This window comes from Agelaius phoeniceus, chromosome 5 (genome assembly GCF_051311805.1).
Source record: "Agelaius phoeniceus isolate bAgePho1 chromosome 5, bAgePho1.hap1, whole genome shotgun sequence".
NCBI lineage: Eukaryota > Metazoa > Chordata > Aves > Passeriformes > Icteridae > Agelaius > Agelaius phoeniceus.
This window is the reverse complement of record NC_135269.1, coordinates 59,528,339-59,555,649: the sequence shown is the minus strand read 5'-3', so window position 1 is coordinate 59,555,649 and position 27,311 is coordinate 59,528,339. Positions and strand designations below refer to the sequence as shown.

Genomic DNA, 27,311 nt, shown 5'->3' with positions numbered 1-27,311 from the left:
ACTTTCCTAGATAGCTGTCTAGGAAATCTATAGTTATATTTTAGAAAGCTGTTTAATTGTCCAAGTTACTATAACTTAGGTGCTTTTGAGAGGGCAGGGTGGAGTTGTTAGGGTTTTTTTGTTTGATTGGTTTGTTTTTGTGTTATTGTTTGTTTGGGTTTGGGATTCTTGAGGTATTTTTTTGAAAAGTGTCTAATTTTAAAGCCCACTTGTTAGCTCCTGTATATTGCTGCTAGATTCACTTTTTACCAGAAGAGATACTGTGTTAGTTACCAGGCACTGCTAGTAGTTCTTTTCTAAAACCCTCTAGGACAGGTGTAACATTTGTGTTCTGTGAGTTGTCAGCCAATTCATTTGGCTTGACTTTCTTAATTTGATAGCAGTTTTTGAACTGTCCCGATTTTTGTCTAATGTACACTAAGAGCCCAAAAAGTCTGTGTCTTGGGCTGCATCAAAAATAGCATAGGCAGCAGGTCAAGGGAGGTGATTCTGCCCCTCTACACAGCCCCTGTGAATGTGGGAATGCAGTATTCCATGTGGAATACTGCATCCAGCTCTGGGCCTCCCAGGACAGGAAAGACATGGATCTGCTGGAGTGAGTCCAGAGGAGAGTCACAAAAACAATGGCAGGGCTGGAACACCTCTCCTGTGAGGATTGTTCAGCCTGGAGAAGGCTCAGGAGACCTAACATCAGCCTGTCAGAGCTTACAGGGAGTTTGTAAAAAAGGTGGGGGACAAACTTTTTAGTAGGGCCTGTAGTGATAGGACAAGGGTTAATGGTTTTAAACTTAAGGAGGACAGATTCTTACTACACATTTTTTCTTTTAGTCTTTTTTTTTTTTTTTTTTTTTTTTTTTTGATGAGGGTGTTGGCACTCTGGAACAGGTTGCCTAGGGTGGTAGAAATGTCCCATGCTTCCATGCCTGGAAATATTCAAGGTCAGGTTGGATGGGGCTCTGAGCAAGTTGAGTTGAAGATGTCCCTGCTCATTGCAGGAGGATTGACTAGATAGCCTTTAATGGTCCTGTCCAACCCAAGCTAATCCATGATTCTGTGATTCTATTTTACATATCCAGCTCCATGTTTAGCTTGATCAGTAGGATTTTTTTTTCTCTTTAATTTTTATATACAAAATTACTTTACATGTATATACATCCTCTGCTGTGTAGCTACAATTTCCTTTAGGACAGTGTTCAGGTCTTTGTCCTAATGCAGGGTAATCAGTAGTGTATTGCTTATGCTGCTGACACTCACTGGCTGAGGTGAAAAAAATACATCATGCATTGTACAATCTGTACTATTCTAAGTTGAAGATTCTGGAGCTTGAGGTTTTATTAATTAAGAGATTGCATTAAGTTATGATCATTAAAAATTCTTGTTCATAAAAGTATACAGCAAAATTTCTTCTTACAGGAATGTGAGATTAAGAAGACTGCACTGTGAAACCAGTTTTAGGAGGATAGGAAATTCAGTGTCTCTGTAGTTTGTCTCCTTATGGTTACAGAGCAATTGATTCCAGAATTCAAAAGCCATGAGTCTGTCTGCATTTCTTGTCAGTTATGAGGGAAAATACTTTTTGGTGTGTTGTACTGTGTTTTGTTTTTTAAACAAAAGCTGACTTTTTAATGTAAACTCTTACTGTTCAGTGTTTCTAATACTGCAGAGAAGGCACAAGACTTCTGAGGTGTTTGAAGACTTTGCATTTAGGTATCTGAAACAACCCTGGCCATTTATAGTGCAAATTAAAGAGTTTTCCTCCATTCCTTGAATCAGGAGGAGAGCAATTTAAAATGGCAGCTAAACAGAGCTTTTTAGCCAAAGTATAATGCTCAATGAATTTGATTACCTATAACCTTTTTGCCTTCCAGTGTTTGATTTCATTGTGTTTTCTTGTAATTGCAGTTATTGCACAGCTGAGACAAAAGCTTGAAAAATTACAGGGCAGTAAACTTCCAGAAAGTTTTAGAGTTCCATATGATCCTGGGCTAAGAGCAGGAGCACTAGTGGTAAGTATATTCTGACTTCATACAAATAATTTTTAAAGAAAAAAATATTTGCAAGTATGTATCTCTTGGTAAAAAGTTTGCTAATATGTCAAAAGGTCTTATTTCTGTGTGGACACAGTGACATTGCATGGACTCAGTAGGTTTTTGTTCCCAGAGGTATTATTATTTTTCTAAATGTAAAAACATGCCACCATGTGCTAAAAAAAATTGCAATAAACCATGAAATCCTAATCATTAAATGGCAATTATACTTTTCTTTTTCCATTAGTTGAGTGCAAGATTTAACCAGGTAACTGACTTTTTTTTTTTTTTTTAATTAAATAACTGTATAAAACTCTTATCTGATTCAGGGGCTTTGGGATATTCAGTTTCCATTCTTCCAGTTACTTTCTCTGTCTTATCCTGATTCATATCTGTCACTAGGTTTGGGTCCAGACCTTCATCATACTGACAAAAAATATCTGCCTCAGCTATTTCTGATTTTTCAGTATCTCTGTGTTGGTTTTGTTAGAAAGTACAATATGATTTTCTTAGAAATACATTAAGAAACACTTGGGTTTTTCTATATTGCTGCCTTCAGTTTTGTGGTGAGATTGCAATTGTGTATGTTGACTCAGAGTTAAAAAAAGATTCATAGATCAGCAGATGTGTAGTGAGAGGAAATTGGATCGTGCATCTAAAATGCAATGTGAGGTAAAGAAGCACAGTCAAGATCCTTGGACTCACTTCATGTGCAGCAAGGACCCTGCAAGGAAAGAACCCCTTAATTTTCTCCTGGCTAAGGACAGACAAACCATCCAATTTTAGGAATTGCCAATTGTTCAGGCATTGATTCTTTTAAATAAACCTGTGCCTTGGAAGACAGGCTATAAGCTGGTCTGTCTTCAGTCTGAGATAATGAAACACCTTTCAGGTGAGCATGGCTGGAGCACTGCCAGTACAGAAGCCAATTCAGACATTTCTTATTCAGAAGTAATTTGTGATTTCTTAAATACTATGTATATTCTCTTTAGTTTTTTTTTTTTTGTGGTTTTTTTTTGGGTTTTTTTTTTTTTGTTTTGTTTTGGTTTGGTTTGGTTTTTTGTTGTTGTTGTTGTTGTTTGTTTTTTTTTTTGGTACAGAAATCATCAACAGCTTGACAGAAAGTAGGTTTTAAAATAAAAAATATTTATCTGGATTTTCTAGTTTTCCTTCACTTAGGAAATATTCAGTCCTACCAGAACCTTCCTAGATGAACAAAACAATAGATTTACAAAGGAAGGTAGCTATGTCCAAAAATGGATGGGTTAGCTTTTCTTTTTCCAAACTATATGAATAAAAACGTTTGGTAAAACCAACTAAGCTTTCATTTAATGTTCATTCTAACAAGTACTGTTTGTCCATAATCTTCAAAACCTAAAATTTTTTAAGTCTAAACCAAATATTAGAAACAAAATTGGAGTTTCAAATAAGTTTGAAGATTTTAAAAGTTCTTTCCTTTTTGAAAATAAGGATGGTAAAAACTATTTTGTTTAAAACTACAGGCTCAGAATTTCAGTAGATGAAATATGAATATACTAAAATACTCCTACATCATGAATTCTATCTGCTCTCAAACACTGATGTGCACTTGCTTTTTTTTTTTTAAATTTTAGATGGCTTTATTGTACATAGAAATGTTCAACAATGAATCAGGAATTCCAGAATAGAAAGTAAGACATACTACAGTTGTCTTAGCCATAATAAATGAAAAAAACATTTTAAATACTGCAGTTTCAAGTCTGAATTTATCAGTATTGAAAATGTAATAAAACTAAATAGGGAATCTATCATCTTATGAATGATTACATTAAATTAGTTTCAAAAATGCCATTTCCCCCATGAATTTGAAGAAATTGCTAAGGGAATCGAATCAAGCAATCTGGAATGTAGTTGCTAGAAGTCAGAAGGGTGGATGATGTGGTAAATTGCACTGGACAATGATTATGTTCTGGTTTTGCAAAGCACCTGCCAAAGTGCAGTTGTGAAGGTCCGTATTTTCCAGGTTTGTCAGAATCTCTATTCCTGTTTTAAATTTGTCTGAAGCAAGCTAAATCCAGTTTTGGAGAGTTAAAATACACTTTTTCCTTTATCATGGACAGTGGTTAAAGTTGTGCAGGTTCAGAGAGACTTTGTGTGGCAACTGAACTCCATCCTTTACATCTGCTTTCAGTGTGTGTTGTTTGTGGTAGCTGAGTGGAAGCTGGTAAACTATTCTGTTAAAAAGGTTTCTTGGGTTGGCATCAGGAAACAGTAAATGTGTCTTTCACAGATAGAAAAATGTAAAGTAATGGCGTCCAAGAAGAAACCCCTCTGGCTTGAATTTAAATGTGCAGATCCAACAGCTCTGTCAAATGAAACCATAGGCATCATCTTCAAACATGGAGATGACCTCCGTCAGGACATGCTAATTTTACAGGTATGAGAGCTAAACCTTACAAAGATAGCATGTATATTTTAAAATACTTTTAAATTTGCTTTTCCAAAGTGTGTATACCTTGTCTTCACTGACCATATGAAATGCAAGGTTGTCTTTTGTATTTAAAACTCTATGGCAAGGCTGACATCAGCACTGGCTCATCTTTGTTGTACTGTGTTATGGATTAACCCTGGTGGGATGGAAAAAGAGGAGGAGCAAGAAATTTTGTGAATTGAGCTAAAGGTGGTTTAAAAAGCAAAGGAAAAGTGGAAGAACCAAGAAGGAAAACAAAACAAGGGATGCTAAGGCAGTCACTCCATATCCCATGGGTGGACCAGTTCCCAGCCAGTCCCTGCACAAAAGATGGTGAACCTACATAAGCCCTTGCTCCCTGTTTTATTGCTGAGCATGACATTGTTCAGCATGGAGTATTTCTTTGGTTGGTTCAGGTCATCTGCCTGGTTGTGTCCCCTCCCAATCTCTTGTGCACCTCAGTCTAGTCAACAGTGAGGTGGGTGAGAAACTGGCAGCCTTGGCACTCAGCAGACACTGTTCAGCTGGGACACGGATACATCAGTGTGTTCCCAGCACTGCTTTGGTCACCCCCTAAACCACAGCACACTACAAGCTGCTCTGAGAAAAAGGAGCTTCATCCCAGCCAGACACAGTGTATACTGTTACCCTGGCTTTTCCTGCCATATGCCATACATATTTCACATTTTTGTGTTCTAGACTGTGGCAGTGTTTGCAGGGGTCCCAGGATGAGGGAAGAGATGAGAATCTTGACTCCATGTTTCAGAAGGCTGATTTATTATTTTATGATATATATTATATTAAAAGAAAATTATATTCTAAAACTACACTAAAGAAAGAGAAAGGATTTCATCAGAAGGCTAGAAAAGAAAGGAATGATAATAAAATCTTGTGACTGACCAGAGAGTCCGAGACAGCTGGACTGTGATTGATCATCAAGTAGAAACAATCCACATGAGACCAATCACAGATGCACCTGTTGCATTCCACAGCAGCAGATAATTATTGTTTACATTTTGTTTCTGAGGCCTCTCAGCTTCTCAGGAGAAAAATCCTAGCAAAAGTATTTTTCAGAAAATATGTCCATGACACTAGAGACAGAATCTTACTTAGTGCAAGATGCCCTGTTTCTCTGATGAAGTGTTTTTATCATTTATTTATGCAATGGGTGAAGTTAGCAAATGAAAAATCAGTAGCTAGCATCACTCCTGTTTAAAACAACTGGTTTGTTAGGGCTTTTGGAGGTATTAATGGGGAAAAGTGGGCTAACACATTCAATCTCACCTTGCTAACACATTCAATCTCACCTTATGTAGAAATCATATAATATATTTATTAATACTTTATAGAAGAGTAAAGATCTCCTGGTTGCAGAACAGATGAAGAAATATAAAGCCTGGTTCTATAACTGATTATCTTGAATGGCTGCACACTTTCTGTATGTATCTCTTAATCAAATAGCAAAGTTTAGCCCCATCTTAGAAGTCTTAAAAGTGTTACTTGTATGAGTAGTCTGTAATGTTCAAATAATTTGAAATAACTTAGCCATATCCATTTGTTTTTACTAGATTCTTCGAATTATGGAATCCATTTGGGAAGCAGAATCCTTGGACCTCTGTTTGTTGCCATATGGTTGCATTTCTACAGGGAACAAAATAGGTATGTGATCACACTTACTGTGATTAGAAATTCAAAATACCATATTTACAGAAGATCTGGGAGAACTATTCTAATATGTGCTGCAGTCCTGAGGTAAGCAGCAGTTTATTACACTTTCTGTGAGCAGCCTTCAGGTGCAGCTTGGCAGTGGTTTCTGCCCTTCCTTGAGCTGTAGCAGAGCTGTTTACTGGCTGTGATTCCTGTGCAATGGCTTGGCTTGAGCTGCAAGCTCCTCTTTAATAACAATATTTAGTATGAAATGTCAGTGAAGTGAGTGACTTATGTATTTTAATGTGTTGATAGGAATAAAATAAAGAGCAAAACATTTATATTTTTTCGTGACTTAAAGCTTCATACCCTATACCACATAACAGGATACTCAGGTAATATTTCTCACTGGGCATTAGTCCTGCAGCAGAGATGATCAATTTTTCAGAACTTGTGGTGAAAGAAATCAAGTAAGAAATCCCAGTAAAATGAAGACTCTTTATAACTCTTTAATATACTTATTAATGTACTTCCTCTCTAAAATACATTGCCACATAAATTTTTTTAATAACCTTTTGATTTCATGATATCTCAGAAAATCCAAAGTCACTGATTAAATACCTGGTAGCATGACATAAGAGAGTTTCTTTTCTCCTAATATAAATGTTTTAAAATTGAATTATATTTATTGATAGAATTTTAATAATAAAGGAAATAGAAAATTGTACATCAAAATGCTAACTAACTATAAAATAAGGAAAGTTGGGGGGATTTCTCTTCTTTAGAAGTGTTAAACCTAATTTTTTAGAGAGCTTTTTAAGATCTGATTTAATTTGGTTTAAAATTATCTCAAGACAATGTAATGTATTGAAAAAATGAAGGAAGAAGGAGGAATTCTGCTAGTGATTCTAGCATTTCCATACTTGAGTTACAGATTTCTGTTATTCTTTCATGAATTCTTAATTGATTCCCCGTTCTTCTGTCTCAAGGAAATAATATTTGATTTTCCTATAGACGTGGGAGAGATGTAAGAATTTAGCATCCTTTTAGCACCACAGCAGGGGCATGGTTAATCATATTAACACTCCTGCTTGGTTTGCTGAGAATACCTGCAGCCTAAATTAGTAATGCCCAATGTGGCACACTTTGATGTAGAGCTTATGCTTGTTTGGAGCAGAACCAAAGAGTAGTGGCATGCAAATGTTCTTTCACAGTATTCACATGTGGTCTTCTTCCAGGCTGCTTCTTCTCTCCCTCTTAATGCTTCCATGGAACTTGGGCAGTTTCTGTGTATTGGCACAAGGACAGTACCCCACTCTACACTGAGCACAGAGAAACAGGTGTCTTACATCTGGGGCTGGCACCCCCTCCTGCATAGAACATTCTCATTCTGTTAAAGACATTGCATCCAGTGCAGTTTGTAATTTTGGAAGCAAATCTGTCCTTTCCACTGCTGCTGCCAAGCAGGCCTCTGTAGGATGGACTTTCTCTTCTCTGTATCACTGGTAAAAGGTCCCACCCTGCTCTTCCTCCCTTTGACATGTCCATATGTTCCTGGCTCTGTGAGGCAATTACCACTATTTACTGTGCAGCATCGCTGCCGAAATTAAGAAGTTCAAGCTGCCTCTTAGAAGAGTCACCACAGAGCCCCAGACACACATTGCATGGTGCATTTCCTGCTGCACTCCCTCCCAGCTGGATGCAGCCCAGCTGAGAGCTGCTGTCCTTGGCACCTCCTGAGCCAGCTCTGCTCCCCCGCCATCAAGGAGCTCTTGGCCGGCAGAGGGAGATTGGTGAGCACAGGCAGGGAAAGCTTTTCCAACAGCTGGAATGGGAGCTGGAGCTCACACCTAGGAGAAAAACACCAGTTTGACAAGCAGAGATCAAAATGCAAAGCTTTTTAATTTGGTGGTCTTGGTGGTGGGTTTTGGAGGTCATATTTCTACCATAATTTTATGGCAAACATATCCAGGCCACTGTAAGGACAGAAGAAAATACCTCCAGGGGTATTCAGCCATGAATTCAGCCATGCAGAGAGGGCAGGAAGAGATTGCTGTGTTGTTACTCTGTTACAGGAAAATTTGCACATAATTCAGTAATTGCAAAAGGGTGGGATTATGAATAGAAATAAATTTATCTGGTTAACCAGATAACCAAATTTATCTGGTTATTTATCTGGTTCAATTTAACTCTGTTAAATTATCAATTTAACAGAGTTAAATTGAAACCAGCTCAGAAGCTGCTTTTAATTGCTTTGGAGAGAAATGGGTATTTTTGTTTGCTTGCTTGTCTCTGAACTGGAGCTGAAGCTAGAAGACACTGTTGAACTTGAACCAGAGGGGAAAAAATAAAATTTCCAATTGCCAAATAAATTCAATTAAAATCTGACTTTCCCCCATATAGGCATGCCCAGCCTGGACTGCATTTGCTAGTCTTGGCTACAGTGCAGGGTTGTATTGCAGCCTCTGTTTCTGCATTTCCCTCTAGCTTTCTCTCTGTCACATGCCATGCTGGCACGAGCAGGACAAGGCCCTGTTTCTGCACGGTATTGCTGGGATGTGCCAGTGTGCCTTGGCAAGGGTCTGTTCAGTTCAGGGACAGAGCCCATGCCCCTGACAACCAGGGCTTTCCACCAGCAATCCCAGTGCTGTACCTCGCTGTGCACTGGTATTTCTGAGCTTTCTGGGTATATGCACACTTAAGCTTAAATTGGATTTACTGCAGAAGGGCCAGCTCTATTCCTCTGTCACAGCCCTGGCAAGACTTGCATTCCTAGACTGCAGCAAAATGAAAGCTTTTCTTCAGCTCCTTGTATTTGTGAGGTTGGAGAGAAGCTGGGAAAAATGTGAATTGGGATCAGGGCAGGAATATTCCCTCTCCTTGGGAAAAGCTTTGTGCAGTGAGTCCCCACTCATCATGTGATACATCCATTTTAAAAGAGGAGGAATTTTGATGCCAGGCTCTTTATGAACTCTGGCTGGTTTCAGCTGGGAATGAACAAGAACCATTGCTCCTTCTCAAATAAATTTCTGCTAACAACCTATAAAGATCTGCAATTGCTTTTTAAACACAATTTAAAATTTATTTTTAATATTTTTAATATGAATTGATAAAAAATTAATAACTTCTTCTAACCCTTTCCTTATTTTCTTAAGGAATGATCGAAATTGTGAAAGATGCTACAACAATTGCCAAAATTCAACAGAGTACAGTTGGGAACACTGGTGCATTTAAGGATGAAATACTAAACCAGTGGCTCAAGGAAAGATGCATGATTGAAGAGAAGGTGAGTTCTTTGAATTTTTAGGAAGGATTTTTAATTGCACCCTACTAATTTAGGAGCATTGAGCCCATATGTTTGTGTTTGTTACTTGTGGGGTTTTGAAAAATCCATTCATTTTCCCTGCACTCAACTGCGGGTGTCTGTGAATGAGCCTTTAGCATCCAGCTGGCAGCCAAGCTCCTGGGAGACAGGATGCTTCTGAAATCACTCCTTTATCAATGGAAGTTAGAAGTGATACATGAGGAGCAGGTTGAGAGGACATCTAAGAGCACTGAAAGGCAATGTGGTTTTAGAGGATTCAGGTGCAGGTTTGGGTACTCACAACTCCTTTGCTTGTGTACATCCACTGACCCACTGCAGCTTTCTGCCACATTTCTTTCCTCAGAATGTGTGAGCTGCTCTGTGCTGCTTTTCTGTGCTGAGGGATAGAGCCAGCACAGGGGGTGCAGTGCAGGGCTGTGATCTTGGTCTCTGCTGTGCAGTGCTGTATTTTATAAGACAGTTTGCCTAACTGGTGATAGATACATTTAAACAGGTACATAACTTTGAGAATGGTTGCATTTAGTGCCTAGCATTGAAGTATTTAACATCTCTAAGATTTATTTTTAGTTTCAGGCAGCTGTGGAAAGATTTGTTTATTCTTGTGCTGGATACTGTGTGGCAACCTTTGTACTTGGAATAGGAGACAGGCACAATGACAACATCATGATTACAGAAACAGGTGAGTTGTTTTTTTGAGAATTTCATAGATGTGCAGACTGTCTATACTTCATTAGATTTATGTTTCATTTTAATAAATAGTGCATTTAACAATGAATGAAGAGACACAAACCAGTTCTGTCAGTGGTGCTTACAAGGTCAAGTAACATTGAAATGTGTTTTCACCCCTGTTGGCCTTCATGCATTCTGGAGATATCTATCATTAATAATGTCATTATTTTCCAAGGAGCAGTTTCATACAAACTCATTAGAAATGTAAACCAAATTTTTTTTACTGTCTACATCTAAGGTCTGAACACCAAAAAACTTTATAAAGCAGGCAGCTGTTCATCTATCTGACGTGTGGCTATGATTCTCACAGTGTTCAGTGGAACTGAATTCTGTCAGAATTCAGATGTTGCTGGACTGTTTTCACTTCTGAAGAATGTAATTGCTTTGTGTACTGTTGTAAAAAATTTTAGGAAATAAGTGTACATGGAGTGGTTTTTTTACCTACTAAAATCTGTGGGATGGCTATATCCTCCTGAAGAAACTCACAGGTTTTTTGTACTATAAACTTTGGGAGTTGCTTCTGTAGCTGCACATTGTTTCATCCTTAATTTTACTTACCTGTGGAAATAACCCCTGAACAATCAGTACATATGGAGGAGTTTTATTTAGTCTAAGGAATTCACTTTTAGTTTCACAATCTTCTCACTTCATAATTAGTCTCTGGTAGAAGATGGAAAATAGTTAGAAGGCTGAATATTTATTATTGATTATATTAAAGTTTTATCAGTTGAAGGCTGGAGAGAAGTACCCTGAAGGCAGAAATTATCTAATTGAAGACTACAGTAAAAAAGTTCAGTAGAAGCCCTTGGGGAAGAAGTGACTAAGAAATGCTTTAATTTCAACATTATATATAATATAATGTGGTGGTGTTCCCACGAGCAGAACATGAGGCACAGGTCAATAGACAGAAACTGAAAAAGAGGTGTTGTTCTGTTGTGGTCATGAGCAGGTTTGCCTCAGAGTCTTTAAAAGGATCTCTCTTGAGCCTCAGGGGCCTCTCAGTCTGAGAGGTCAGCAGAGACTCAGGTTTGGTAGGCTGGGGGAACTTGAAAGCTGGCTGAAAATCTGGAATGTTTAAGGATATTCCACCTACAGATCACTGTTAAGTATCATCTTATATAATTCGATGTTTTATCTTTTTTTATAAAGATGCCACTACTACAAATCTGTGTTTTTAAGTAACCATACTATTGTATCCATTTCCCGAGTGCCAGTGAAAGTAATAAAGTAATGTTGAGTGTAGCAGCACACTCCAGTCCTGTAGGTGTAGTGACCCTTAAAAGGAGAGGTTTTCATTGCTTTTGTGGGAACTGATGCCCTGCTACTCTCTCAAAGCTATCCAAAGGGTGACAATGCAGACTTGGAACACACAGAGTGGTTTAGAAATCACTAATGAAGGTCTGGGAGGAGAAAGCATGTGCTAGTCAATGACATTTGCCAAGGAGATGGGTAGTGCCAGAATCCCATGGGTATTTGAAACATAACCCCCAAGCCTTTTCCGTGTAGTGATGCTCTGATTGTTACGGGTATGAGGCACAAGCTTTCCTTGGTTGATTTTTGAAAAGCTGTGAGTGTATGTTTGGATAGTACAACAGCTTCTGCCAGACTTTTAACAACTGCCAAAGATAAACAAAAAGTAATTTTGCTAAGAGGACAGAATTATTTATTTCCCAGAAAAAGAAAGAAAATAATCTTTTCTGCTCAACTTAAGAGTAATCATATATACTCAAAAAAGGGGTTGGAACTCCTGTGAATACACCTAAGTGTTCTTAGCAGTTTGTTGTATTTGTCTGAATGTGACTTCTTCTTCTCTTTATGAAGGTAACCTTTTCCATATTGATTTTGGCCATATTCTTGGGAATTATAAAAGCTTCCTTGGAATTAATAAGGAGAGAGTTCCTTTTGTGCTGACTCCAGATTTTCTGTATGTCATGGGAACTTCTGGAAAGAAGACAAGTCTCCATTTCCACAAATTTCAGGTAAAAGAATGGGAATCTAACTGCAAATCGATTAAGCAATGTTTTTTTTTTTACCCTCTAAAATGAATATTAGTGCCTTGATTTTCAAAGATCTAGGCTCCTGGGTATTATGTTAATAAAATGTACCAAATTGTAATACGATTCTGGGATATTTTAGGCCCAACTAAGAGAAAAAATTATCTGTACAATTATGGGAACTAGAATTCAAACATTCACAAAGGCACATTGAAAAGCTCATTAGCAGCAGACCAGATAAGCAGTTCTTTCTTTGTTTCTTGTCTTGATTGAAAACACTTTGCAGAAGGCTTCAGTGTTGGTGCAATTAGAAGAAGCTCATGGCTCTAAGCAGAGCCTCTATGGAGTATGAGCAGGTGTGAGGCATTCATCAGCTGGCTTGGGCAGCGTTATTCCCTCCTGATTCTGCCCTCGAGTTCTGGGGCTTGGACTGCTGCATCTGAGTAAAAATCTGTAGAGACCCTAAGCTATCTCAGATGGTGGTTTGTGAAGTGGATGGATAGATTTAACTGTGAAAGAAATGGCATTAAAAATCTGTTCTGTTGCTTCTATTTGAAATTTAGTGCTTTCAAACCAGTTGTGATTATTTGAGCTAGTGTAGAACCTGGTCAAAGAGGGAGTTTAATATGCAGTTCCTGTGTTTAATGAAATGAATGAGAGCATGGTTGGTCAAAAGTACATGTATGTCTGAGGTCTTGAGAGACTTTGAGTAAAGTGTCTGATTTAGAAAGCAGGTTCCTTATGATAGTAAAAGAAAAATTCTTCTGTAGAGTGAGTCAAAGCCAAAGCCTGAATTTCATGTTTGGGATTCCTTGTGGGTGAACTAGTCCAGTATGGAGTCTGTTTTTCCAAGTACCTAATTAAGGTTCTTCCTGGTGGGTGGTGACTATGTCCCTTTGAACACATATGCAGTTACTTGAGCATTTTGTCTCCATATGTGACTGCATCTCAGTGCTTTTACTCACTCATCCAAAAATGAGTGTTCCCCATCTTTGGGCTGGACACATCCTGCAGGCTCCCCTGCCAGGGATGGGGATCCATTTGGATCCTCTTGCAATTCCCACCTTACAGTATTCTTATGATAGGACAAATCACATTGTCCACCAGAGACAGTCAAAAGGGAGAGGCCATGTGTGGAGAGGACCCATGCAAAGAAGAACCAAAGATCTTTGAAACTTCTGAAAATAATTACAGAACCAGCTGCAATCTTTGAATCTTCATTTTTGCCAGGACTGTCTTTATCACAGTGGAAGTGTTTTGAATGGGACTTGTAGATCAGAATATGTTAGGGTGGGGTTTGCCATGGGTTGGAACTACTGTGGGAAGGGAACTACATGGGAAGGGAATGCTGAGCCCATGCTCTCAGGGAAGCCTGTGAGCTGTGCTGTGTACAACAATGATGCTGTTCCTACAGCTGTTAAGTCATGCACAAGTGTGGGACTGAAACACCAGTCTGGGGTGTGTAATTTCAAAGAAGACATCTGTTCTGAAAGCAGAAAATAGTTAGAAGCATGAAAGTGTGCTAAAACTGTGGAGAATTGAAAGGTGTCTGCAGTGAGGTAAAGTTGTTTTCATATATATGGATCATCCAGCTCTTTAGAGAGGATCTGACCTTTGCTTCAGCAGCCCAAATACCAAAATCAGTCAGAAGTAAGTTTGGTCATAGCCTCTCTTCAATACATCATGGAGTCCTGGGTTTGACTAAATCAACTTCTTGTTTCTCTGGTACTAATTTCTAAGTACTGCTACCATCCCACTAATGCACAGTTTAGGAATGCTGTGATAGCACCAATGTCATTTCCACTTGTGTCCTTAGCCAGATAAAAGGTGATTAATGTGCTTTTACTGTTGTGAGCTGTGATGGTGGTGGCAGACCTGGGCATTTTTAGTGACATGGTTTAGGCACAGACAACAATAAACTGACCAAAAAATGCAAGTTCATGTGTAGTTCTGCTGCAAATAGCTACTGTTTATATACCACTATTGCAGTAGTACATTAAAAGTCTTTTCTGTCTCAAAGAACAGTAAAAATAAAAATACTCCTATACAAGTAAAAAAGTAACACAGAGCAAGATTTGCATTACATATTTGGCTATAAAAAATGTATGTGTTTTAATTACATGGCCAGAGTTTAAAAAAAAAACCAAAATTGTAGATTCACTTTTCAGTTGGCTTGTTTCATCATATTTCCTAATATTGAGGGATTCATTCAGTCTGCCTGCTGACTCACTCATGTATTAATGGAAAGTCTCAGCATTTAGCCTTCATTAATTTTTAAGAACATCTCTCATTATTTTGTATTTCACTACATTAAAACAGTTTGTACTTCAGAAGACTCCTTTGTTTTTTTACAGTCTTTGGGTTTTTTTTTTTAACTTAATAATCTACTTTTACAAAATTTTATTTCTTTGTTATTCACTGGACATAGTCCATGTAGATGTGTTAGCCAGAGCTCATATTGCAGATGATGGAGAAGGTTAAAATGGCAAATAACTTTGACGAAAGTTCACTGCAGAAGAGTGAATTCATTTGTTTGACAATCAAACACATGAGATTTTGTAATTAAAGGTGACAGAAAATAGAAGGGTATCCAATTCATCACTGAGAAATACTTATTTGCAGTATACTGTACAGGGAAGGGATGGCCTATGTAACAGAACTTGGACACTTTGTATTATAAAAATGCCTGGATTTTAGGATAATAATAATTATGACAGTTTCAGGCTTTCAGAATTATTGTTATTTTTTTTCTTTCCTGTTGGGCAATGGGATTTTGGTTTCTCCTCAGCTCCTCTCATTTTGCCTCTGGCTTTAGATGAGTTAGCAGCTTTCTTCTCAATCCCACAGTAAACATGTGCCCTTGACACACACCTATCATCTGGGCTATTTTTGGTTCTCACCGCCTCTCTCAGAAGTGTAAAAATTCCTTTTCTTGGAAGATTCTAATGCAAAACCACATCCAGTTCCTGTCTGAATAAATAACTGTTACAGACAGATACAGGTTTTTTAAATCTTTTGAATTCCTGGAAGGATTGCCTGTGAGTTGCAGTGATCCCAGGTTTTTCTTGACTGCATAATTGTTTTTCTGTCTCAGACACCCAAAGCAGTGAGATACATCATCCATACAGAAATGTAAAACCTTCTTTGATATAACTATAAAGACCTTTCATCTCTTTCAAGGGTAACAAAACACAGACTAACTCTTGTGACAAGATTTCTCTGTTTGAAGTTGAGAATACATAAGTAAAATTTCTTTTTAAAAATTTTTCTCCTGCTATTATGGAGAGAAGCTATTCCCTGTGATAAGGTGATTGTGTTTTCTGTTGTAAACTGTGCTTTGACCATTGCATTTAATCTTTTGCTGTGCTAGAGCTAAACTGACACTGGCGTTCATAAGTATGATCTTATTTCAGAACAGAATTTATTTGGGAATAGAGTAAAAGATTTAAGTTCCCAGGCAATACTAAAAAAATAAATTGTACAGACAGATCTTCAATGTATCATCTTCCTTCCTTTGTATTTTCCTAACCTGTCTAGTTGGGTGTCCTAGTGTTGCTGATGTAAACAGTGATAGATGTTAAGATTATTTGTGCACTTCTTCCTATTTCAGAGAAGAAGAAAAAACCCATGTATCTTGTAAAAAATACCCTGTGTTTTAGAGGGCTGTTAGGATTTGTTGGAAGTTTACATTAAAATACTTGGATTTCCCAAGTATTATTCAAAAGCTTAATATACAGCTGTTGAAAGGTTAAATTGAATATTTAATTGGGTAAAAATCAGCTGTGGTTTAAATAATAACAACCTTTTTGGAAAATTTTTCATCTTTTTACATTACTGCATTGCAGACCCAATTTCTAGTTGATTGATGATTGATGTCTTCATTGCATTGTAATTATTTCTGCTAGTAAATGAGTTTTAAATTTAATATAAGAAGTAATAATTTCAGTTTATGTATTAGTCTCTTAGCAGGAAGTAATTGTTTTTAAAGCATTGCATGTTTTTCCAAGCTGCAGAAACGCCACTCTTCTAAAAGTTCTGTTGTTAAGCACAGATTATTTATACATGAAAATGAAAAGGCTCTAAAAAAACTCCTTTGGAATCCAGAATGACAGTGCATAGTGATAGAAATCCTCCAGCAAGGCAGAGTGCCTGAAGACTAGAGCTGTCAGCTAGCAAAATTCCTTAGAACACCGAGGCTGAAAATCTTCCCTGTTAAATAATCCGTCACCACTGCACAGTTAATAGGCATCTAGAGAAAATGAAGGGCAATCCCCTGGAGGTGCTGCTTTGTTCAGTCTCACTTGCCAGCCACAGCCTTTAAATGGGAACATCCCAACAGGAAAGGAAGACAGTGAATTATTGCTGTCTCTTTCAACAGCCACAGGAAGAGGTTATATGGTAGAGAAATTCTTGTGAAATTCTGGGGAGGCTAAGGTTTTATGCTTTGGTAATTAATGTAGTATTAAGAGCTGTTTGTTGTACACCCAAACAGTTCTGGTTGCCCCAAGCTGTGGTGAATGAAGTTACACTGAGCAGCAGGTGCAGAAGTTTGTGTCACGTTTCAGCTCAGTTGAGTGGCTCTGTTGGGTCTCCTGTCACTGACACTTGAGTGATTGAATGGCATTGGTTAATAAGAGTCCTGTGAAGTTCCTACACCATCCCTCCCAATCCATCTCCTCAATTAACAAAGAACCCTTCTCTCTCACAGGATGTATGTGTGAAGGCTTATTTAGCTCTCCGACACCACACAAACCTGCTGATCATCCTGTTCTCCATGATGCTGATGACTGGAATGCCCCAATTAACCAGCAAAGAAGATATTGAGTATATCAGGGAAGCACTGACAGTAGGGAAAAGTGAAGAAGATGCCAAAAAGCATTTTCTTGATCAGATAGAGGTTTGCAGAGATAAGGGCTGGACAGTGCAGTTTAACTGGTTTTTGCATCTTGTGCTTGGAATCAAACAAGGAGTAGAAAAGCATTCTGCTTAATATTTTATGTAAATTAACTGTGGGTGTGAATAGGAGGTTACTGAACCTACATGTTATTTCTGAATTATGAATAAATGAGCAGTCAAAATTGCCTTTACTCTTCTGGCAGCTTAAATGGATCTTGTAAAAAGGCAAGGACTTTACTCTGCCCCTCCAGAAGATCTTCCTGCAGATAATTTCTTTTTCCATTTCTAATGACACTTCAAGTTGCTGGATTCTTTTAGTTCCTTTGCTGTTTTGGCTTGGATATTTTTTTTCTTTCTTTAGCAATAATTTCAGATAAATATAAGGAGGAGGTTGAGTAAGATGATAACCTACCCCTATGACCTTAATTGTTCATGAGGGTCAAGTCCTTCAAAACCAGAATTTATATAAAATCTATGGTTAGAGTGAAATCTCTGTAGACAATCCATATGTATCCCAGGATGGTTTAGACATAAATGTTCATCTACGTCCTTTTCTGTTGTCCCTTCCTCAAGATTTTGTCCTTTCTGGATTTTTAATATGTTGTCAGTAGAAAAGAGCTTTGGCTCTGCCATTGGAGGAAATTGCCTTACTGTTACTGTAACCTCCTCACACAGACAACCAATCTTGACTGCCAGGAGAGCTTCATAGTTACTGGGAAGTTCCTCAGATTTGAACATGAAGTTCTGAAGGTTTAATTTTGAAAGATTTTTTTTACTGTACTTTTTAGTGGGTAACATCCATATTGTATTACAGATTATATTCTTTGTGTAAAGTTATTAAAATTCCACCTGTATAGGAAAAGCTTTGTAGAAAAAGCAATGGTACTTCCTTATCTCTCAGAGAAAACTCCTTATCTAAGAGTAATTGACACCTTACCAAATATCTGAAAAACCCAAAGTTATTTATTCCTTGGTAATATATTTTCAGGATATACCTAGAAGGAATTAAATGTAATCTTTGAAGTTGTGTATATTTTGCTATTTATTTTTAAATTCCTGAAGAAACAATACTACTGAAAAGCTATTTATGAAAGAAAACAACCCCTTGTCTTTAATTTCAATATTTAAACTTAAAAGAGGAAAAAATGGGGAGTGTTAAGTAGAATTTTAACTCTCTGGTGTAGATTGCCTGCAAATCAAGTCGGCCTATGGTAGGAAAGGAAAAAGACATATAGCCTGTATTAGTCTTTGACTTGAATTATTATGGTATACTTCTTGCTAATTGATTGTTACCAAAGAGAGAAGATGGCTTATAATATTGCTTTTTTGCACTTGTGCCCATGTAATTTCTTCCTTCATTGTAGTGTTATGTGGGCTTTACATTACGGATAATTGATTAACTGAATTTTAAAATTCTGTTATCATTTGCTTTGATCATTTCACAGAACTGTTATGATTTTAACTACTGCTATAACTGAGTGCATTCTTGAAGGATTTTTAATAAATGTACTGTAATCGGTGTCTCAGTTATGAGATGTAGCCAATCTATTCTTGAAATGTAGATGTTTAATTGTTTACTGTGCACAAGTATTTTTGATGTAAATGCTAGACTCCAGTTAAGAAAATCTCTAAGGTTAAAATGTAGACTATTTTGTTATTCTGTTACATTATTATTCTGTGAAAGATATGCTTTAGATCCTACTAAAATATAAACTAAATGGTGAATATTGTCTGTAAAATGATATTTTTAGATTTGTATTTTATAGATCTGAAATAAATTGATATGTTCTATTAATTTGATTATTATTCATGAATAAGCAGCTTAGCCCAAAATACATGTAAATGTTTTTTATCCAGTTTCTTAAAGAATACCTAATCTCAGTAAGAAATCATATTCAAAGTCCCACTCAGAGGAATTGTTTTAATTCCATATTAATAAATCTGTATAATGTCAGATATATTGAAATTTAATAGTCTATAGTATTAGAATTGCAATTATTGTAATTGAAAAATGTGAATAGAATATTGCCACTTTCAAAGAGCATTTTATTCATTCCTGGTTAGTTCTATGAAGAAAAATCTGAAGATTTGGTAAGTTCCTAGTTTTAAAAAAGTAGTTTTAAAAAACAAGTAGATCTAGTGCTAAATTTAACTCTAGCATGGGGAAATAAATGCTAATCACAACTTCAAGGGAAATGGCACTCTTAAAGCAGCCTCTATTTGCTGGAAAAGATCTACAAGAGATCTGCACCCAGAAGAAAGTAGTTTAGTCCTGCACTAAACTTAGACTGATGATTTTATCAGTTTAGCAGTTTACAATGTGCTATATTGAATTGTGTTTATTGCAGACACCTGAAACACCTCAGTGCTGAGCAATTTCCCAGACTCTTCATTGCTTTCCTTGCCCATGAAGCCTGTGGTTGAGCTGCCTGTGTCCTCTGGGCCAGCCTGAGTCCTGGGAGATCCAAAGTAGCTGCCAGATCTCCTCTTTACCTACGGAGCAAGCGGTGGGCACCAGCATCTCCTTACAAACGGCTGCACGATCATGCAGCTGATTACTGGCTGCATTCTCTGTCCCTCTGGAACCTCCACCCACCACTGACCTGGTTCTGTGGCGAGCCCTGACACAAGGAGAAGCACCACAGAGATGTGGTTTGAGGCAGTGCAGGCTCAGCAGGGAGAGGAGCTGCTTTTCAGGTGAGGAGGTGCAGGCAGGGACACATCTGCACGTCCCAGACACAGCATGGCTGTCCTGTTCTGCAGTGGCACTCCCAAGGCCTGGAGAACTGGAGCTTTAGCACAGATGCCACTGCTGGAGCAGGAGGCTGAACCACAATTTTCTGAGTCTCCCAAACTCACTGACCCTGCAGAATAACTGTTTTTAAAGGGTTATAAACCAGGAAATGTAAATTAGTCATTAACCACCAACCTAGCTCTAACACAGCATGCAGAAAAAGAAAATAACTAAATTTTCTCAATTTAGATCTCAATTATCATCACTGTCTCCTGTTAGCCTTAAGATTATTTATTTTTTGAAAATTATTTTAAGGACTACTTTGTCTTTGAGATCTGTAGTATTTTCTTGGTAGCTTCATTCACATCATGACTGAACCTAACAGTGGAAATTTGAATCTATTCTTAGAGTCAGTGCCTCATATTCAGTTGTGACTTGACATCTGCTTTGACCCCAGCAAGGTCATTGAGATTTTGGTTAGCAGTGAGTGTGTCCCCAAGGCTCCATCCTAATTATATTCCAGGACAGGAAGAGAAGTTGAAATGGAGCTCAGGTGTACAGTGTAATTATATTTAGATCTTCATTGAATACACTGGCTGCACTTGTTAGAAGTGCTTAATCTATCATTAGCAGAGTATTGAGACTTAACAAGTTTGGCAGATTTTTTTTCTGAAATGTGATCAATGATACAGAAATACAGATATGAACAAATTAATTTAGAAAAATATCAATGGAAATTACGATTCTTGTATTTTAATTATAAACCTTTCTCCTGACTACCAGCATCATTCTGCAAATCCACATGAGTCTCAGGGATTATATAGAGTCTGAACTCTGTGCTAATGACTTTATAATGTAGTTTGTGTAAAGTAGCCTTGAAAAGAAAAATTATTAAAATTAAAATTTGGGATGCCATCTGCAGGGTCTGGTGGGCTCTTTGAGCATCCCAGCAACACTGAATTTTCTGCAAAACTGCAAAAAAGCACTCATGTGCTTTCATGAATCTTCTCATTGCAACTTACATAATATATATTAAAAACAATATTCCAGAAAAAGGAATTCTCCTAGAGAGAGGACAACAGGGAGAGAGACTCCTGCTGTGCTCACCCCACTCTGCATTTGGAAGCCAGAATTGGCCCAAAAAGGTATGAATATATTTGCAATCTTGACAGAAAGTGAGATTCATGCTGGAGAAGAAAAAACAGAAAGATAAACTGTGTGTCTGCAGTTCCACAGTTACTAACAAGGACTGACCAAAGATTCAAATGCCATGGTTATACCCATGTGAGGGGGGCAAATCTTTATCTCTTTAGGGAAAAGGGGCAGTGGTGACCTGTTCTGGTCTGCTGACACAAGGAGACAGGCACAAGGCCATGGCTTCTCCTGGCTCTTTGTGCATCTTTGGGTCTCATACCCAGCAGGAGAGGTGCTGGTGTCCTGCCTGCTGGTAATAAACAAGGGGACACTGGACACCATCAGTTCCTTCCTGCTCCTGGAATGGGGTTTGTTGTCTCAGAGGGTGCCTGGCAGCACCTGACATGGCAAGGCTGGGGCAGGCAGCGTGTGCCATTGCTCAGGTATTCTCCTGGGGATGCAAAAGAAGAGGCTGTCACTTTGGAAACAGCAGCAGCACTGCCAGGAACACGTGCCAGTTAATTTTAGCTAACAAAAGATTCCTGTGCATGGCAGAAGTGCTGTATGTTTTAATTGCAAGCACATCCCACACCTGGGTGCAGTCACTCGGTGCTCAGCATTAGGAGTCACCGTGTGCCAGTGCTGGTCATGCTCTCAGAGCTGTCTTGCTCTAGTCCCTATGGTCAGAGTTAGCCACTCATCCACTTATTAGGTGCATGAAGAAAAATAATACACTGTAGATAGCAGCATTTCTTTGTAAGATTAACAATGAGTAGATACAGGAGAAAAGTCAAGTCTAATGTAATGAAGAATGCCCAGAAAAGATCCCTGAAAGGAGAAATTGAAAGAAAATAAAAATGTTAATCACCCATGGTAGAAAACAGTTTTAAGACTATAGCTCAGATTTTGTACCAGATGTTCCTTTGCCTTTGAATCTATCTTTTTTATCAAAACTAATTATCCTGCAAAAGGCTAAGAGGGCTATGACTGTTTAATAACCTAAGAAATATGCTGCCACAATGCTGTTCATGATAAAGAGTTCAATAGCAATTCAAGATATAGCCAGAACTGAATTTTACCCAATGTATTTACTATTAAACAACTTGAGATTAACAAAGAAAAAAAAAATTAGCCTACTGCTTCTTCTCCAAATCAACCAGCGTCTGGGACTGGCAGTAAACTCATCACATGAGGAAGTTATTTCCCATCATGATGGAAATGCATTTTTCTCTGAAGTATTTGGAGCTGGTCCCTGTCAGGGACAGGATACTGGCCTGGACAGACTCTGTCCCTGATGCAGGATGGCAGATCCTCTGCTCAGCTGTCAAATGTCTGCATGAAAAAATCTTGGTGAAATAAACAGGTCTCCTCAGGAAATGCTTTCCCTCCAGCCAAAGATATTCTTCATTTTGATGACATTCATGACAGCATCTCTGTTTTACAAACCTGTTTCCTTCCCACAGAATATGATGTATTTTCCAAATCTTGTAAAACTAATTCTGTCTACTTGGAGAGAAAAAATACCCAGAGATCTCAGAAACTTTAAAGTAGTCTGAAACCAAAACTCTCCAGGCAGGGAGAGTTCAAGGTGATGGCTCATGCAAAGGCAGGCAGTTATAGGGAGGTGCTAATTACACATTAATAGTTCAGAATAAAGTTTTTGGGATTCTGTCATTGTGACACCACACCAAGATGTGGGTTAAGAGTGGCCTCTAAAAAGACCAGAGGCTTGAAGGTCCTGTGGAGATTGAAAACAAATTCCAGTGGGTAAGAGGTGGCCACTGGGTGCAGCTCAGCCCTCCCAGGGGAATGGGGACTCAGTTGCAGCAGCTCAGGCAAAAATGGGTGTAGGGACAGGGTTTAAGTGCCAGGATGAACTGTGTGCTCTGCAGGGTTCAGAGCTCAGCAGATAGAGTATGTTACTGAAAGGGCCTTTCATGGCATTCATGCCACACAAGTAGTGGTGCTATCAGGACTATTCTGTGAGAATAGTTTATAAAACATTATGTTTTCTCTTTTTTTTTTTTTTAATTGGTAGATAAAACTTTAATATGAATGACTATTTTTCTGCTGCTGCTCAGGATCTTTACCCTAATTCCTCATTTCTCTTCTCTTGTTGCTGTTCTTCAGACCTCAGAATCTAAAACTAGAATAAACTGCCTGCATCTTACAGCCAGGAAATGCACAGCTGAATGTCAGCAAAAGAACCACATGTCAAAAGTACTGGTAGCTGGACATGCTGTCAACACCTGCACTGGAGAAACTTGCTAAAAATTCTCCTGACTCTGACAAGGAAACAAACAGCAAAAGAAATGAGGAAAAGCTGTGTGTGTGTGCTTCAAGGTGTAAAGCACTGGAAGACTAAGCTTTCCCAGATTTAATGCTCTATGTTCACCCTCCTTAATGCTATTATCATGGGCTCAAGGTAGAAAAGGACTTTATAGTGAATACACATTTGACTGGAAAGTTAAGTGCAATAATAAGCAAAATACAGCCCTTTTTCAGAACATTCAAGACTCAAAAAAAGCAATAATGTGGGGCCACCATCTAGCTGTCCCCCCTGGTGTCATGTATGCATGCTGTCCAACCCTGTGACCAGTTTAGCTAGTGGCATCAGCAGCTGCACTTTCTGAGAAGCAAGTTATTTGCTTTCAGTACTCCCTGTAAGCAGTGCTGCAGAGAGCACCCTTTGGAATACCATCTTCACAAGGGATAGGACAATGAAAAAGATATATGGAAAAGTCTTTATCGTAATTGCAATATCCTTATTTAAAACTGCATCAATTATCAACTACAAGAAATATTTATTAGTGTTATTTACAAGATCAAGAGATTATAACCTGGGGATGCAAAAGAAGAGGCTGTCACTTGCTGAAACTGAATCTTAGAAAAATTATTAAATGCACCATTTTTTCAAAAAGGCTTAGAAACCAAAGTATAGCTCGTAACAACTTGCCAGGATTTGTTGTAATACAGCAGATGTCACATAGTTTTGAGCAAGACCTCAAAAAAGGACACCACAACCCTTGAAACACAATTTAAACACCATTGGAAGTGGACAACTTGCTGGCACTGCTACAGGGAGAAGCTCCATGTGTGTAGATGAGGGAACAAACACTCATGTAGCAACATTTCCATTCAAAAAGGGAAAAGACATATTTGTAAATGTCAGAAATGTCACAAATCCACAAAGGGAATTATTTAAAGGACATAAAATATGGCACGAAAACACAGAAGCCCATAGGGAAAAAATATAATAAAGAATTGAAAAACCCACAACATTTGGAGAAACTGTTAACCCCCCCCCAAACTGCTCAGTGCCTATTAAAAAATGAGATCAATTAGACATTGAATCTTTTAGGGCAATCCATCCTTGAGGAGGATTTAGTAATTCTGGTTAATTTGTGAAACAACAAAGTGTTCTTGGCTACCAAAGAACTGTGGAAGGGAGAAACAGAGTCAGCTCTGGAGTATGGAGTGCAGAAACAGTTCCTGGTCATCACAACCAGCACACCTCAGTGGCTCAGAGCAGGGACTCAGGAGACCTCTGGGAAGGTGCATGCAGGGAGCGTGGGCTGTGCACTTCCCCAGCAAGAAAGGTCAGAAATAGCCAGAGACGGCTTCCTTTGTTCAAAACCACAGAACTGGAACCCAAGGAGCTTGGCAGCAATGCCCAGCACACAGAGCACAGCAGGGACTGGCAGCTGCTCTTTCTTAGCTCAGAGAAACCATTACTTGTGATAGCTGATTACTATGGTAATTCTTCAAACTCAGTCAAACCTGGGAGCTGACAATACAGCAAATCAGGCTGTGACAGAGCCCCACAAAGCTTGCAGGCTGTGAGGGGAGTGGTGTACAGCAAAGAAACTTCATTCTCCAGTGCATTTTCACATCTTTGTATGCCATTTAGACTCTACAAATTGCCAGGGGTTATGTTTCTTGTTAATTTACCATGTCATTTTTCCTAAAATCTATGGTTTACAAAGCCACATACCAAGCTAAAAGGAGGAGTGTGTATTGCCCTCCAACAACTAGTGTGGGTCTTGCACTTGTCTTAATGCTACTTTATTCATGGAAAAAGGCTCTATTGGAAGATGCAAACAAATGCCTCCCTGGCAGAGGAATAGACTAGAGGAATGTTCATAGCTGTGAGTTACATGGCAGTGTTTGCTACCTAAGGGACCTGCAGGGATTTATTAAAGTTATAGTCAGCAACAAACATCTGAGGGATTTAACAGGTCTGTGCAGGGTGGATGTCCCAGACATGCACAACCTGCTCTCCAGATTTTTCTTGGCCCAATGGATGTAAAGCTGAGAAATATACAAAAATAGTCAATCATCTACCAAGCACAGTAAATTAGGGTTGTGAAGACCTTCCCCTAGTTTACTTAACTACTGAAAATAAGCAAAAGAGCTGTGATTTGTTTGTAATGCCAGGAATTATTAATCAATACTCGTTCACTGGAAGATAGGCTAGAAATTGTATTATAATAAGAAGTGTCAAATCACTTAAAACTTCCACAAGAAATGTCAGTATTGTGACAAGACTCCTAAGGAGATGATCTGTCCTCACAGTAATTAAATCAGCAGAACAACCTAATTTTTTATGTACACAGAAGGGACACACAGGGAAAGAGGATAACACTGTGCTCTTCACTGTGCAATATCCTGCCAGCAATAGCAAAACTAAAAATAAAGAGAAGATATGTACAGTATTAGCCAGCCTTGTGGACTTCCTGCTTACCATATAGAAGAGAAAATTCCAACACAGCCAACCCAAGCCCAGATGATTTTTCATGTTTTGGCTATAGCTACAACAGCCAAAAGCAACACTTGCTTCAGATGGAAAAGAAGATTTAAAGGGCCAAGCAAAGGATTAAGGTACATTTTGTGAATATTTTAAAGAATTACTCAAAAAGTCCTTTGCTTATGAGAATGTGTGTCAAGACATAATTAAATAGTCATATGGACTTTTAAGGGAGGGCTATGATATTAGAGAATTAGAGTCCTCCTTAATCTTTTTTTCATGTGTCTTGAGCTGAGTTGTGAGCAAACCACGAAATATTTTGTTAATAAAAAGCCTATTTAGTTTAGCTTATCCCCTATGAACTTCCATTCCTTCACAGAGCCTAAATAAAAGCAATAAAATCATATTTACATTGGGATGGTTGCCTTTTTTTTTCCTTAAGAGGTAATTTCTTTTACCCTCTTTTTAGCACTGCTATGTATGCAAAGGCTAAGTATAAAGTAAATTACCAGTGGAAAATGTAACTTCAGCTTAGTACAAACAGTGGATAACTGAGACCTTCTCATAGTCATGGCCTTCCAGGAGAATGATCTTCAGATGCTCTTGTTGAACAGTGAATGTCCCCAGTGGCCAATTTGGGGTGGAAAAAAGATAAATAAAATGAGTAAGAAATAAGATAATCCCATGGTGTTGCTCCATTTCTTTGGGAGGTTCCTGATGTTGCTGTTTCAAGGAAAAGGAACAGAGGAGGTGAAATTCTTGCAGTGTCAGGGCTCATATTGCCTTTGGTCCCATGAGGTTTTTGAATTGTGGGTAAGCCACGTGCCCAGTGCAGGTGAGAGGCAAAGAGGGAACAGCTGCCACTGCTCTCTGGATCTCTGCTCTCAGCACATCTGGACCATTTAGGCAGCCAGGACAGCACATGTCACCAGGGGAGCAGGAGCAGCCAGGATTCTACAGAACAAAGAGAGCAGAATTTTGGGTACCAAGCTGTATATCTGAATAGCCAGCTTGGTAGGAATTCCACCAATGCCAAGTCAGAGTGAATGAGCTCAGTTCAAGCTGCAGCACCATGGGCCTGGGTTTGGGAGCAGGATGTACTGTACCCAGAGAAAATAGAAGCAGCAAGATTCAAAGCTGGAAATTCAAAGCTCACTTCAACCAAGTCTTCTTCAGCTCTTGGAAAACAGCCTTGGTAAATCTCTCATCATATCATCATGACAATTTTCCCAGCTTGTTGGCTAAACAGTACCAGTACTAAATATAGCCCTCTTTGGCATGCCAGCAGGAGCTTGCCAAACATGAAGAAGAGTAATTTGTCCTTCCTGAGAAGACACATGCCACCCTCAGGCATATGGTACTGAGCCAGAAACAATTCACCCCAGAATGGCAACCAGCCCACTACCAGCCTTGGCCTGATGTGTTCCCACAGTGCCATGGAATCATGCTGGATCCTGCAGCATGGAGCAGAGATGGGACATTTTCCCAGGTAAGAGTCACTGTTGTAAGACAACTCCCTGAAGTGCAAAGTTAAAAAGTAATACCATCATTAAAAAACCCCACAAAAGCAGAGAGTAATGTGATGAATCTTCACACAACGTTTTCAGGTTCTAAACCACCTGTGAGACT

General features: G+C 38.5%; 1 protein-coding gene across 4 annotated transcripts in view; it reads left to right on the top strand.

Annotated features, from left to right (window-relative positions):
• The window catches only part of PIK3CG (phosphatidylinositol-4,5-bisphosphate 3-kinase catalytic subunit gamma), a 33,846-nt gene extending 14,984 nt beyond the window's left edge, over positions 1–18,862 (top strand). For all 4 annotated transcript variants that reach the window (XM_077179105.1, XM_054632233.2, XM_077179103.1 and 1 more), the window contains 7 exons: positions 1,903–2,006; positions 4,297–4,443; positions 6,045–6,135; positions 9,279–9,409; positions 10,016–10,127; positions 11,999–12,156; positions 16,880–18,862. In XM_077179105.1, the coding sequence (XP_077035220.1) occupies positions 1,903–2,006; positions 4,297–4,443; positions 6,045–6,135; positions 9,279–9,409; positions 10,016–10,127; positions 11,999–12,156; positions 16,880–17,161 (1,025 nt within the window). In that variant the 3' untranslated portion in view covers positions 17,162–18,862. The remainder of the gene's footprint in view (positions 1–1,902; positions 2,007–4,296; positions 4,444–6,044; positions 6,136–9,278; positions 9,410–10,015; positions 10,128–11,998; positions 12,157–16,879) is intronic.
• Positions 18,863–27,311: the final 8,449 nt, after the last annotated feature.